At 39.3% G+C, this 12,961-nt stretch overlaps 1 protein-coding gene across 1 annotated transcript in view; it reads right to left on the bottom strand.

Annotated features, from left to right (window-relative positions):
- The window catches only part of tyw1 (tRNA-yW synthesizing protein 1 homolog (S. cerevisiae)), a gene marked incomplete in the record, with an annotated part of 52,629 nt that overhangs the window by 21,080 nt on the left and 18,588 nt on the right, over window positions 1-12,961 (bottom strand). The window contains 4 exon segments of the mRNA XM_024277627.2: window positions 3,523-3,700; window positions 8,688-8,797; window positions 11,829-11,947; window positions 12,026-12,078. Of these exon segments, the coding sequence (XP_024133395.1) occupies window positions 3,523-3,700; window positions 8,688-8,797; window positions 11,829-11,947; window positions 12,026-12,078 (460 nt within the window).

The raw sequence follows: 12,961 nt of genomic DNA, 5'->3' as shown, positions 1-12,961 counted from the left end.
TATCTGCTGCTGATTACCTGGATCAGGTGTGTTCTTTAGCCTAGGGATCTGTGACCTTCGACACTTAGAGATCTATTCAGGTCAATTTATTTCTTACTGACTACAATCCAGAAGGAGACACAAAATCCAAGAGAATCTGGCTACAATAAAGATATCTTTTTAAGATTTTTACCTTTTTTTGCAGTTCTTCTCTCTTTTATTTACCCCCTTTTGCAGTTTTTTTCTCTGCAACACTCTGTCACTGAGGAAAAAAAACAGCATTTCGCTGTCTTTTTCTCTGGAGATAAACCGGTGTAGTTATATAAATTTGAACACTTGTTACTAATGACTTGAAAGAAATCAAACGATGAACGTTCTCTGTCCCATTTGAAGCTCTTCTTGCACACTAAACTGTTAGACAGTTACAGTTTATTCACATTTAAAAGTGTTAAAGCTGATAATTCTGAAAACTTTTGACAATATCATTTCAAAAGAATTTCCTGAAGTTTAGAAATTTCAGCTTATTCAACCGGCTGAACTGACAATTTCCGCTCCGGCTACAAATTTATATTGACGCCATCTTGACCAGATGCCCCTCACAAAATCTGACTTCATCCTCAAAACACGACACTGATTTATTTTCATGTTATTTAAGCTATTTTAATAGGTATTCCTTTTGAGCATAAACTAAACCAACATAAAAAATAGCTGTTTTTTTACAATATAGAATAGTTTATAACTTTTGTCAGAGGTTATCCCGACTTTCTTTCAAAATAAAAGACACTCTGTACAATATTTGATCATGTCAGTGCAGCAAATGCAGCAGTTAGCATCATGTCAGCAGTGAAACAAAAAATCCTCTTTTTATTCTACAATCGTTGGTGCCAGATATTCATAAAAAAGAACTAACAGACCCATACAGTAGTTTTCCGACCATAAGGAACACTTCAAATCCTTGAATTTTTCAACAACAGGAAATCTGCCTTATAATTTGATGTGCCTCGAGCATGAATTCTGCCTGTTTTTGGTTGAACGTGGCTCTAAAAAATGTATATCGAAAAAGTGAAACTTTGATGAAGCCGCACCGATATTTTCAATTAAAAAATTAAAATAATTTTTATTTTTCTTTAACCTTTACAGCGGCCCTCGAGGCCTGGATTTGGGCACTCCTGGTTTAAACTATTAGGGAGTTTAACCCTTTAAAACAAAGATGAGACCTAAATAACATACGATCTTTGACCCACTGAAGCTTCTCAGCTACTAACGCTTTATGATATTCAACCGCTTACAATAAAAATCAGCTGATTTTCATTGATTGTGCAACTCTTACATTTTGAATGATACATTTTTTAGTGTTACTACATTCTTTTTATACATTTTTTATTCCCCTTTTCTTTTTTAAGCTGACACAACTTCTTACAAATTGATTCGACTCCGTCAAAGAAAAAAATGATTCAGAATTCTACTTTTTTAAACTTTTCCTCTTGTTGAAGTTTGTTTCACAAATATTTAATCCCAATATTTATTCCCACTTATTAACACTAGAATCCCTGGGACTTTCTGCTTCTGCTGCAATGCCCCCCTCCCCTTCTCAAAGTAGTGTTGTGGTGATCACCTTAAAACATCAACAATGCATTCCAGATTCCGCCACTAGACGGTCAAGTGGTTATGGCTGCGGACTCACATTCAGAAGGTCATGAGTTCGAATCCTGCTCAGGAATAGTCCACATGAAATATTTGTTTTTACTTTGAAATTTTATTTTTACCTCAAAACTGTTCAATGCAGGTGAAAGAAATATTTTTAACACAGACAAATGCCTTTAAACCATCAACAATGACTTCCTGATTTCGCAATGCAGAGTGTCATGTTTAAATTTAAGTTTGACATGCATTCCAGATTCCGCCACTAGACGGTCAAGTGGTTATGGCAGCGGACTCAAATTCAGAAGGTCATGAGTTCGAATCCCGCTCAGGAACAGTCCACATGAAATATTTGTTTTTACTTTTAAATTTTATTTTTACCTCAAAAATGTTCAATGCAGGTGAAAGAAATATTTTTAACACAGACAAATGCCTTTAAACCATCAACAATGATTTCCTGATTTTGCAATGCAGAATGTCAGGTTTATATTTAAGTTCGACATGCATTCCAGATTCCGCCACTAGATGGTCAAGTGGTTAAGGCAACGGACTCACATTCAGAAGGTCACGAGTTCGAATCCCGCTCAGGATTAGTCAAATATTTGTTTTTACCTCAAAACTGTTCAAAGCAGGTGAAAGAAATATTTTTAACACAGACAAATGCCTTTAAACCATCAACAATGACTTCCTGATTTCGCAATGCAGAATGTCATGTTTAAATTTAAGTTTGACATGCATTCCAGATTCCGCCAGACTTTACCTTAAAATTGGTGACATGGTTGTGGGGGGGGGAGGGGGTTGTTTCCTTTTTGATGCATTTAATGACCTTCAAATTGCAAATTAGATCTAGGTTGTACGACAGCACACAGTTCTGCTCCCTCCCCCCATCCACATACCTAAGAGAAACAGGTTTTTTAGGACCAGGCAGTCCTGGCCTACAAGAAAGACTTTTCTCCAGTGTGTCTGTGTTTTGTGGCACCACTGGCTGTCTTCAACATTCTGGTTGCCTTTTTTGAATTGGGAAAATTGTCTTTTTACAGATGAAGGCTTCTCATCATTCTCTTCTTCAACAATTAATAGTTTATTAGTCTACTTATGTATAAGTATCATGTGGAGAGGATGTTCTGGCTGCAAATCCATGTACTGGCATATCCTCATCATAGGAGGAATCTGAGAAGATGAACTCTGATTCCACAACAAAAGAATCGTCTTCACTGCTCCCAGAGTCCACATCGAGGATTATTTGAAATAGAGCTAATAGAGTGGGCCCTTCCTCTTCCAACATTTTTGTGCACCAGAGCACAAACCCAGGTCCATAAAGACATGGAGGACAGAGTCCTGAACTGAACGCCATAGAACACCTTTGAGATGAATTAGAGCAGAGACTGAGAGCCAGACCTTCTCCACCAACATCAGTGTGACCTGACCAATGAGCTTTTGGAAGAATGATCCAGAGTTCTTATAAATACTCTCCTCAACCTTGTGGACAGCCTTCCCAGAAGAGTTGAAGCTGCAATAGCAGCAAAAGGTGGAGCAACATCATATTGAACTCTGGGTTAGGAATAAGATGGAACTTTAGTTCAAATGTGAGTAAAAGCAGGAAAGCCAATACTTGTCCACATGCATCAGGTAACTCCAACCCCCACACAACCTGTTAGTTCAAATACACATTAGGTACTACATGCTGCATTAACATATACATGGGCAAGTTAATGGTTCATCAGTGACCCACCATGACACAACAATGGGCTCTCGGACTAGAGGGGGGAACTCTTCCCTGCTCAAATTTGCGCAGGCTTAGGACTTCAAGTGTTAAACAGGCTCCCATGAATACAAAGGGAACATTTAAATTCATATTTCACGTGTCAAACCCTTATAGATGTACGTGGATGCAGAGCTGACCTGATCTCCTCAGGAAACTGCGCATTTGTGACCAGGAAGCTGGAGATGCGCTGACTGTGGAGGAGCCGAATGAAAGCGTTGATTTCCGGGTACATGATTGGCTCTCCCACCAGCGACAGCGCGCAGTGCTTCACCGCCAAACCTTCTTCATAACGCTCGGGCTTTACTCCAGGGACGCCTGGAAACAAGGTCACGAGCAGAGATGAAGTCAGAATCAACGTTTCCAACACAGACGAGCTGCTCTTCAGGAAGTCTAACTCCAGACGCGAGTTCAACCGTTAAAGTGGTTTTAGATTCTGAAAACAGACTTTTTTTTCAGAAATTTGTAGCAGTTCACTTAGAGATAAGTCAGACGTGGTCTTTCTGTGAGGCTAAATCCCAGTTTTTGGTCCATCCACAGTGTTTGAAGGTCGAGGCGCCATATACTCTTTTAGAACATCCTCAGAAAAGTGAGATTAAAGGAGAAATGTGGCTCAGTGAGTAAAGATCTGGATTTACACCAGATATTTTTATATTGGATTTAACCTTCTAATATTGTGTGATATTTGCATACTGGTCCAACATTTATTTTGTTTGTAAGTCTTGCTAAAATCTTCGTTAGTATGAGGTACTCCTATAGATCCAGATTAAATTAAACTTTTATTTTTCAAATAAAAAGTCCTTGTTATGGAATCTACTAACTGGTGGTCCCTGACACTGGTACTGATCCACGGGAAAGTTGTTATGAAGCCAAAGAAAAAAAAAAAAAAAAAAACACCTTTTTTTTCTTTATATTCATCCTCTGATTCTAAAGGATGTTTTATTTTGAAAAACTGCTGTATTCTCTTCATCACATCCGACTCAATCTTGACGCATATCAAGTCGCTCGGTTACATAAATCCATCCACTACTTTCTTAAAGCGGCTGCGCCGATCGCTAAACAAAAACCCCAAAATAGCAAAGTTAACAAAAACAAACGTATTTGGAAAGTTTCTTTTAGAAGTAAAGAGGAAACAGAAGAGGAGCCATTGACTTCAAAATAAAAGAAAGCTGCATTTAACAGACAAACACCAGGACTTTTTTACAACAAATATAGATTTATTGTGACGGTTATTCACACAGACCATAATAATAATGCAGAATATACAGCAACTGGCTCCATATTTCATATTTAAAAGGATCATTTTTCTTTTTGTATTTATTCGTCGTTCCTTAAAACTCATACGAGGCTGAAGTTGACATCTGATTCTTGAGCTTCCTCTTTGACAGTTATGAGTTAAAAGAAAATCAACATCACATTTTAGGAGGGGCTTCTGGTCACACGCAAGATGGCGCCAGAAATAATCTGGAAACAATGGAGGCGGAAATTTTGCAACTTTAGCCGGTTCTGTAAGCTGAAATTTCTGAAACTGAAGAAAATGCTTTCAAAAATGATATTTTCAAAAGTTTTCAGAACTATCAGTTTTTAAGCTTTTAAATGTGAATAAACTGAAACTGTCTTACAGTTTAGTGTGTAAAATGAGCTTCAAATGGGACACAGAACGTTAATTGTTTTATTTCTTTCAAGTCAATATTAACAAGTGTGCATATTTGTATAACTTCACCTGTTTACCTCCGGAAAAGAATGGCAAAAAAAGTAAAAAAAAAAAAAGGTGTAAGAAACGGGAAAAAAGATCAAAAGCTTAAAACGGAGAGTTCCTGGTGAGGACTTCTGGTCAATGATTTTTTCCACAAATAATGTTTTTTTTGTTGCAGGGGACAGGACTTCTGACTATTAATTTCCAAGCGCCACATTTTTTTTTCTCTGTGGCCAGATTCTCTTCCATTTTAATGGTTCCAATAGGAAATCTGGAGTATGAATAAAGTTTAAAGCAGCTGTAGTTGTTTTACAGAGGATGAAGATAAACTTTACCGTCAAAAGTTACAGGAAACTGGGGCATCAAAAATTATACATGTATTTTACGCTCACTTCAGGTCGGTTTGTGAAAACTGTCCGACAGTAAACTGGTCCTTGGTCTGAAAAACATTGAAGACTTCTCTAAACCAGGGGTCCCCAAACTACGGCCCGCGGGCCGGATCCGGCCCTCCTCCACATTTGGCCCGGCCCCCAAACTGTTTTGGCTTTAGCTAATATTTCAGCTACATGCTAGCGGTTTTGGCTAATTTAGGGTTTTCTCCGTTTTTTAGGGTAATTTGGAGTTCAGCTAATAATTTAGTATTATGCTAGTGTTTATGCTAATACTTTTTGGTGTAAAGTAGACATCGTTCCTGTTTTTTAGATTAATTTGGCAATTAGCTAATATTTCAGCTAGATGGTAGTTCTTTTAGCTAATTTAGGCTTTTTTCAGTTGGCTAATTTGGCACTTCACTAATGTTTTAGCTAGCTATCAGCTTTAACATTTTCAGCTATCAGCTTCAGTATTTTAGCTATTAATTTAAGCATCTTCAGCCATTAATGTATCACAGGTAATGCTATATACAGCATCTAGTTTTTAAAATGTTTTAGTATTATCTTTTCTGTGAAGATTAAATAAATTATTTTTCTTTAATTTGACCATATGTTGCTTTCAGGAAAACCATAAATTTTCACATTTAGACTGTGATTGTTTCCCTTTTTCTGTTAGCCTACAAACTGACCCCGGCCCCCATCAGAGAAGAAAACAGTTATGTGACCCTCACAAGAAGAAGTTTAGGGACCCCTGGTCTAAACCACCATTTAGAAAAGTCTTTCAAAACTCAACCATAAGGACAGATCTAGTCTTCTTCTTTCTGCGTCTCCTCCTTGTTCAGCCGTAGGGCAAACAGCTTCCTGACTTTTAAATGCAGCAAACCAGATGCTCTGAATTTTAGGCTGGAGGCGGAGTTTCGTCAATCAACTTTGTCGGTTTGACTGACAGCTGAGGCCGATTCCACCAGGGACAAACGAGCTCTTTGCCGGCTTTTTCTGCATCTCGGCGTCACTGAAACTGATGGCAGCAACATAAATTCATGTGACAGACGAAGGCTTTCATCATGGAGGACGGAGCTGTCCTTCGTTTTATTTACCTCTACACACAGAATAAAGTTGGGAAAGATATTTTTAAAATGTTTCAGGGCAACAGTAAGCTTTGATATTTGTCTGGTTGGTTTCCATCACCTTCTTCTTTGGGGGAATGAAAACCCACATGAACTCTGGTCTGTGTGAACACAAGGGTCTGGTAGAAGAGAACCAAAGACCACCAAGTTAAAGTAGTAGACCGGTCGGTGAAGCCGTAGAGCAAAATGTTCATGCACAGTTTTCCAACAGGCATGCTGCAAGTAAACACGTGTACAACAACACGCCGAGACATGGCGGCGGAATCCCCAGCAGGGGAGATGTGTGCGAAGGATTGAGATCTCCATTCAGCATGGCGCCGGACGCCACCCCACGCTGAGACGGGGGGGCACAAATGCGAATGATTGGAAACCGAATATGAACTATGTAGAAACTACGCATAAACTGAGTAATTCTCAACCATCCAAAAATGTTCAACAGCTCAAAACCAAATTCACATAAAGACCCGTCCCGTGAACCGCGGACGGACATCTATGGACATCAACGAATGAGAAACGCCAGAAAAAACGTACAAATCACCTAAATCACGCTTGTTTCACGAAGGACAAAAATTCGCAAGAATCACTAATGAATTGAATATAAACAGCACAACAATCACGCACGGTTCGCCCATGCTTCGCTTATTATGTGAAGAGTATATAAAATGGCCGATCTTCCAACCCCCCCAGTCCCAGCAATAGTCACGACAAAATATGACTGAACGCACTATTTTGGAGTATAGCTTTGGAGTATACTTCAGCTACATGCTAGCAATTTTGGCTAATTTAGGATTTTTTCAGTTTTTTAGGCTAATTTGTCGTTTAACTAATATTTTAGCTGGTTATAAGCTTCAGTGTTTTCAGGCATCAGCTTTAGCGTTTTAAGCTATCAATTTCAGCATCTTCAGCTATCAGCTTTAGCATCTTCATCGGCCAAATTCAGCTAACGGTTTTCACACTAGCATTATCTGCGATAATGCTATAAATCTAGTTTTTAGTTTAAAGCTAATGATGGTTAAGATATGTGCTTTACACCCAGTTTGCGCATGACCTGATTAGTCAACTAATCGGAAAAAATCATCAGTGATTAGTCGACTGTTAAAATAATTGTTTGTGGCAGCCCTAGTAGCAGCTATGTGGCACAGTCTTAAGATGCAGCCGTTTATCTCTATAACCCTCCACGGACCGGACAACCAAAAACCCATAACACCATCATGGGTCAATCCCCTGTAAGGGTGCATGTGACAGTGTCTAGAAGACTCAACTCAAGACATGGTCATCTGGACAAAGGAGAACCTTCACAGACAAATCCAACCTTTACTTTTAATTTTTTCTTTTTTAGCTCAACCAATAAAAATGATCTATGAAACCAGCCACTTACAGACATGAAGGGCTAATGCTGACTGGTCCTAATGCTGACTGGTCCTAATGTTGACTGGTCCTAATGCTGACTGGTCCTAATGCTGAACTGAACTTTGTTCAAAAAACCTTTGGATTCCAAATATCTTAGAAAGCAGAACTTACATTGAAATTGGCCTAAAGGTTTCTTTCTTTCAGGTTTCAGAAACAGAGTTTAACAGCATAAACAACAATCAAACTCTCTGAGCTTCAACATTCCAGTTTGATTTGCTACAAATGCTGTTTTGACAACATTCCTCTAAAGCTCTGAAGGGAGATTTGCTCGGTGGAAACTCACAGACTGATCACTCGCTCCTGTTTTTGATGAAAAAGTCGATCCGCATTCATGTACCGGCGAAAGCTGCCAGGGAAGAAGTCCCCAGAGAGCAGAGAAGGTCTACATTTCTGCATGTCTTTGTTGGAAGCACAACACTCAGCAGGGACATCAGGGAAGCACAAATATTGGCATGTTTGGAAAGAAATGAAACCAGTGAGGAGCAGCGTTCCCGGCGGGGAGACGAGGCAGTTGAGGAGTGATTTATGAGAAGCAGCAGACACAACTGCAGCATTTTAATCTTCACTCCGCTTCATCACACTCAAGGTTAGTGAAGGTCAAAGCAGAGCGAGGAGGCAGGCAGCATGACAACGTCAGGCTGTGTCTGTCCCAGAGGAGGAACAGTCGGATGGACCGACCCAAAGTAACCTGCAGCTCTGACCTCTGAACTGTCGGATCATGTCCTGGTGCTTCTCCAGAGCGTCCTGCAGGATCTTCTCTGCAGGGTCCATTTTCCAGCGCCACTCGGTCCCCACAGGGTTGGTGTGGTGTCTGTGGGTGTGAACATGGAGGGGTTAGGTCTTAAAAAGGTTCAGTCTGAAGTTGAGTATTCCTCAGCTCTCATTATGGTCGGACCTCAAAAGTTTCTAAATGTCCAAAATAACCATTCCGACTCAACTATCTTTTTAACATTTTCTTATAAATCCTCATTTTATAGGATATTGCTTCTCTAGTTTTTCAAAATAAAAGCTAACCAATCAGATACCTAAAAAAGTGGGCGGAGCCTGCTGGCCCCCACGTTTAACGTACAAAACATTTGATTGAAAGATTTCACACGGTCAACTTTGAACTGGTAGGGGTGTGGCCTTCTAACAAGCTCACTCCTCACTGGTGAGAGTGGTCGCCATAGAAACGATGACTCGGAACAATCACTGCTCACTGACGACGTCTGGCTCCAACATGGCAGTGTCTATTTTACAAAAAAACGTGGTTATTGATTTGACTTTATTTTGTTGAAGCAGAAATCGACCATTTTCTATGGATGATGTCAGACTCACTTGCTCCAGTTCTTATGTTCAGTCAAATGTGTTCCATGTGGGAGGAGCTACAGTCAAACGTATTAGTCTAAAGGATTTCTGCATTATGAAAGACACTACAAAATGTTAAGAAATCCGATTCATTTATTTCTTTTAAAGAGTTCTAAAAAAAAGTGTCAGTAATCACATCTCCTTGTCTGGGTTTATGAGGTCATCCCGAGGCTCTCCCAGTACGGTCTGCAGGAGCTGCATCTGAATGACGGCGCTTTCAGCGGTACTTCTATCTTTGGATTTGGTGTAACAATCAGCTTTTCCTCGATGTTGCTTTTGGACTCTACCTGCTGATCAGATCATCACGTCACGGGCCAAAGCTGACTTTCTGATTGGTTTAAATGTTTAAACTCTGACAAAAAATATCCCTTGGGATTAATAAAGTATCTATCTATCTATCTATCTATCTATCTATCTATCTATCTATCTATCAATCTATCTAAAAGCGTGCAGAGAAGTAACGGCCCGCATCAGAGTTTTTACAGTTGCAGGAAAAAGTATGTGAATTCTAGTGAATCTTACTTGGATTTCTGCATGAATTAGTCATAAAATATGTTCTGATCTTTGTTTAAATCACATCACCAGATAAACGGTCTGCTTAAACTAATACAACTTCAACTTGGTTGAAGTTATTTTACCAAAGGAGGGTCAACCAGTTATAAAATCCATATTTTTCCATCCTGCGCTTGAAATTTTAACCCATTTTGTTCACATACTTTTTCTTGCAACTGTATGTGCAAAGTATTGCTCCACCGCCTAAAACACGCTACTGCTACATAACTAACATTAAAACTGGACCCCTCTGATGTGCGAGTCGAGGTTGGTGTGAACAAAGCTCAAGGCCACCAAACTTTAATTAAAATGTTGGCCATCATCTTTGGATTTGGTCAACTTTGGATTTCAAAACTTTTCTGTCTTTTTGTCATCATAGAACAAGTAAAGATAAGAGTCACTAGTTAAGACACACCTGAATGTTTTTATCCTTTCAGGTGGACTGTCGTAAAGTCTGCGTTCAGACACCATTTTATTGCTAACGGAGGTGATTAAGCCGACACGTTTCTCCCGTGTAGAACATGTTCCTAACAAACGAGGTTCTATTTCAAAGGAGAGAAGCCGCTTTCCTCACTTTTGATTCACATTTTCATGCATTGAAGCTGCTCATTAGACAGAGTGGAGCCAGTAGCACAAATGCATCTGAGCCCCGGAGCTGCACATCTGCTGTCACCTCCAGTGGGAGCCTCCAGAGAGGCTGGCATATCCGCCCTGACAGCGATGAGCTTCACGGCGGCTCGCTCTGACAGCGACCTTTCCCGGCTTGGCGAGGAGACGCCTTTTAAATAGAACTGGAGGGAAATAAAAGCTCCAGTCTGTCACCGCTGTCATAACTAATCCCATTTACAAATCACACCTCAATCATTAGAACAGGAAGTTCTGGAGACAGAAAGCTTGTATTTTACAGAAGTGGGGGGTAATTAGAGGGGTTAGAGCAGGGGTGTCACACTCAATCACACAGGGGGCCAAAATCCAAAACACACTTTAGATTAAGGGCCGGACAGGATAAATGTTTACTGAACTCTCTGAAACCACATTTTTAAAACTTTAAAACCGTAATTTTATAACATAACTATGAACGAGATATACAGCATTATCTGTGATAATGCTAGTGTGAATGCTGTAAGCTGAATTTGGCTGCTGAAGATCCCAGTGCTGATAGCTGAAGAGGCTGAAATTGATGGCTGAAAACACTGAAGCTGATAGCTGAAAATGCTGAAGCTGAAAACACTGAAGCTGATAGCTGAAAATGCTGAAGCTGAAAATACTGAAGCTGAAAACACTGAGGCCGATAGCTGAAAATGCTGAAGCTGAAAACACTGAAGCTAATAGCCATCTAAAATATTAGATAAAAGCTGAATTAGCCAAAAAAACTGAAGAAAAAAAAAACTTAGGTTACCCAAAACAGCTAGCGTGTAGTTGAAAAAATAGCTAAACTTCAAAATATCCTAAAAAAGCTGAAAAAAGCCTAAATTAGCCAAAACTAGAATGTAGCTGAAATATTAGCTGAACTCTAAAATAGCCTAAAAAACTTTTTAAAAAGCCTAAATTAGCCAACACTGCTAGCATGTAGCTGAAATACTAGCTGAACTCTAAAATAGCCTAAAAAATCTTAATAAATACCAAAATAGTCCAAAAAACTAGCAGACTGCCAATTTTAAAACTTTAAAACCGTAATTTTTAAAATAATTATGAATAATAAAAAGGCAGAAATAATATTCTAGAATAAATCAACTTAAACCTCAAATAATTTTGAATATTTTACACTCCACAAAAATATTTTTTGTCAAATTATACAAGTGAAAAACAAATTCCAGATAACATCGGTTCATTAATACCAATAAAACAAAACGATCTGGAGGGCTGAATATAATTGACTTTGACACCTCAGAGTCCTGGAAGGGAGGAACTCGAGGAGGTCCAGTGTTTGCAGAGATGCTTACCTCCAGCAGAAGACACACTTGTTAGCGCAGGCTAAGCTGGGGGTGGTCTCCATGCAGCGATGGGACTCGATCCCATAAAAGGTGTGCTTGTAGCACCCCCCTCTGCCCCGCAACATGGACTGACCAACAAAAAACAAGAACTTCAATGAGTTTCATCAAGAAAACATGGTCACTTTGGTTTGGTGGGCGTGTCTTACCTTAGTCCATCGACAAAGCTTCACACCCGAGTGACTGCCAATGAGTTTATAACCTAGAAACAAAGTTAGCAGTCATCAAACATGGTCAATGGTGTAAACTTACAGTATTTAGTCAGCCACCAATTGTGCGAGTTCTCCCACTTCAAAGATGTGAGGTCTGTAATTTTCATCATAGATATTACACAACTATGGGAGACAAAATGAGAAAGAAAAATCCAGAAAATTACATTTAAAGATTTTATTTTCAAAATTTGGTGTAAAACAAGTATTTGGTCACCTATAAACAAGCAAGATTTCTCCAACTTTTGCTGGATGCTGTGTCCTCTTAATGGCACCTGTTTGAACTGGTTATCTCAGGAAAAGACACCTGTCCACGACCTCAAACAGTCCCACTCCACCAAAGAGCTGTCTAAGCACACCAGGAACTAAATTGTTGACCTGCACCAGGGTGAAAAGACTGAACCTGCAATAGGTAATCAGCTTTGTGTAAAAGAAGCATCTTGGAGTGGCCTAGCCACTGTCCAGATATCAAAAGATGTTTGGAAGGAGTTGAAAGTCCATATTGTCCAGAGACAGCCCCAAAACATCACTGCTCTAGAGGAGATCTGCATGGAGGAATGGACCAAAATACCAGCAACACTTTGTGAGAACCTTGTGGAGACTTACAGAGAACATTTGACTGCTGCCATTGCCAACAATATAGCAAAATATCGAATTGGACTTTTGTTACTGACCAAATATTTTCCACCATAATTTACTAATAAATTCTTTAAAAATCTGACAATGTGATTTTCTTGATTTTTTTTCTCATTTTGTCTCTCATGGTTGATGTATCTTTATGATTAAGAAGAACTTGTACAATTGCTGGCTTACTAGATACTTTTTGTCCCACTGAATATCGCGCTTTACGATGCTTTACAGTCACAGTCCCATTCA

Source organism: Oryzias melastigma, linkage group LG13, assembly GCF_002922805.2.
Source record: "Oryzias melastigma strain HK-1 linkage group LG13, ASM292280v2, whole genome shotgun sequence".
NCBI classification, from domain to species: domain Eukaryota; kingdom Metazoa; phylum Chordata; class Actinopteri; order Beloniformes; family Adrianichthyidae; genus Oryzias; species Oryzias melastigma.
Note: the sequence above shows the minus strand (reverse complement) of the source record. Positions and strands in the feature narration are given on the sequence as shown.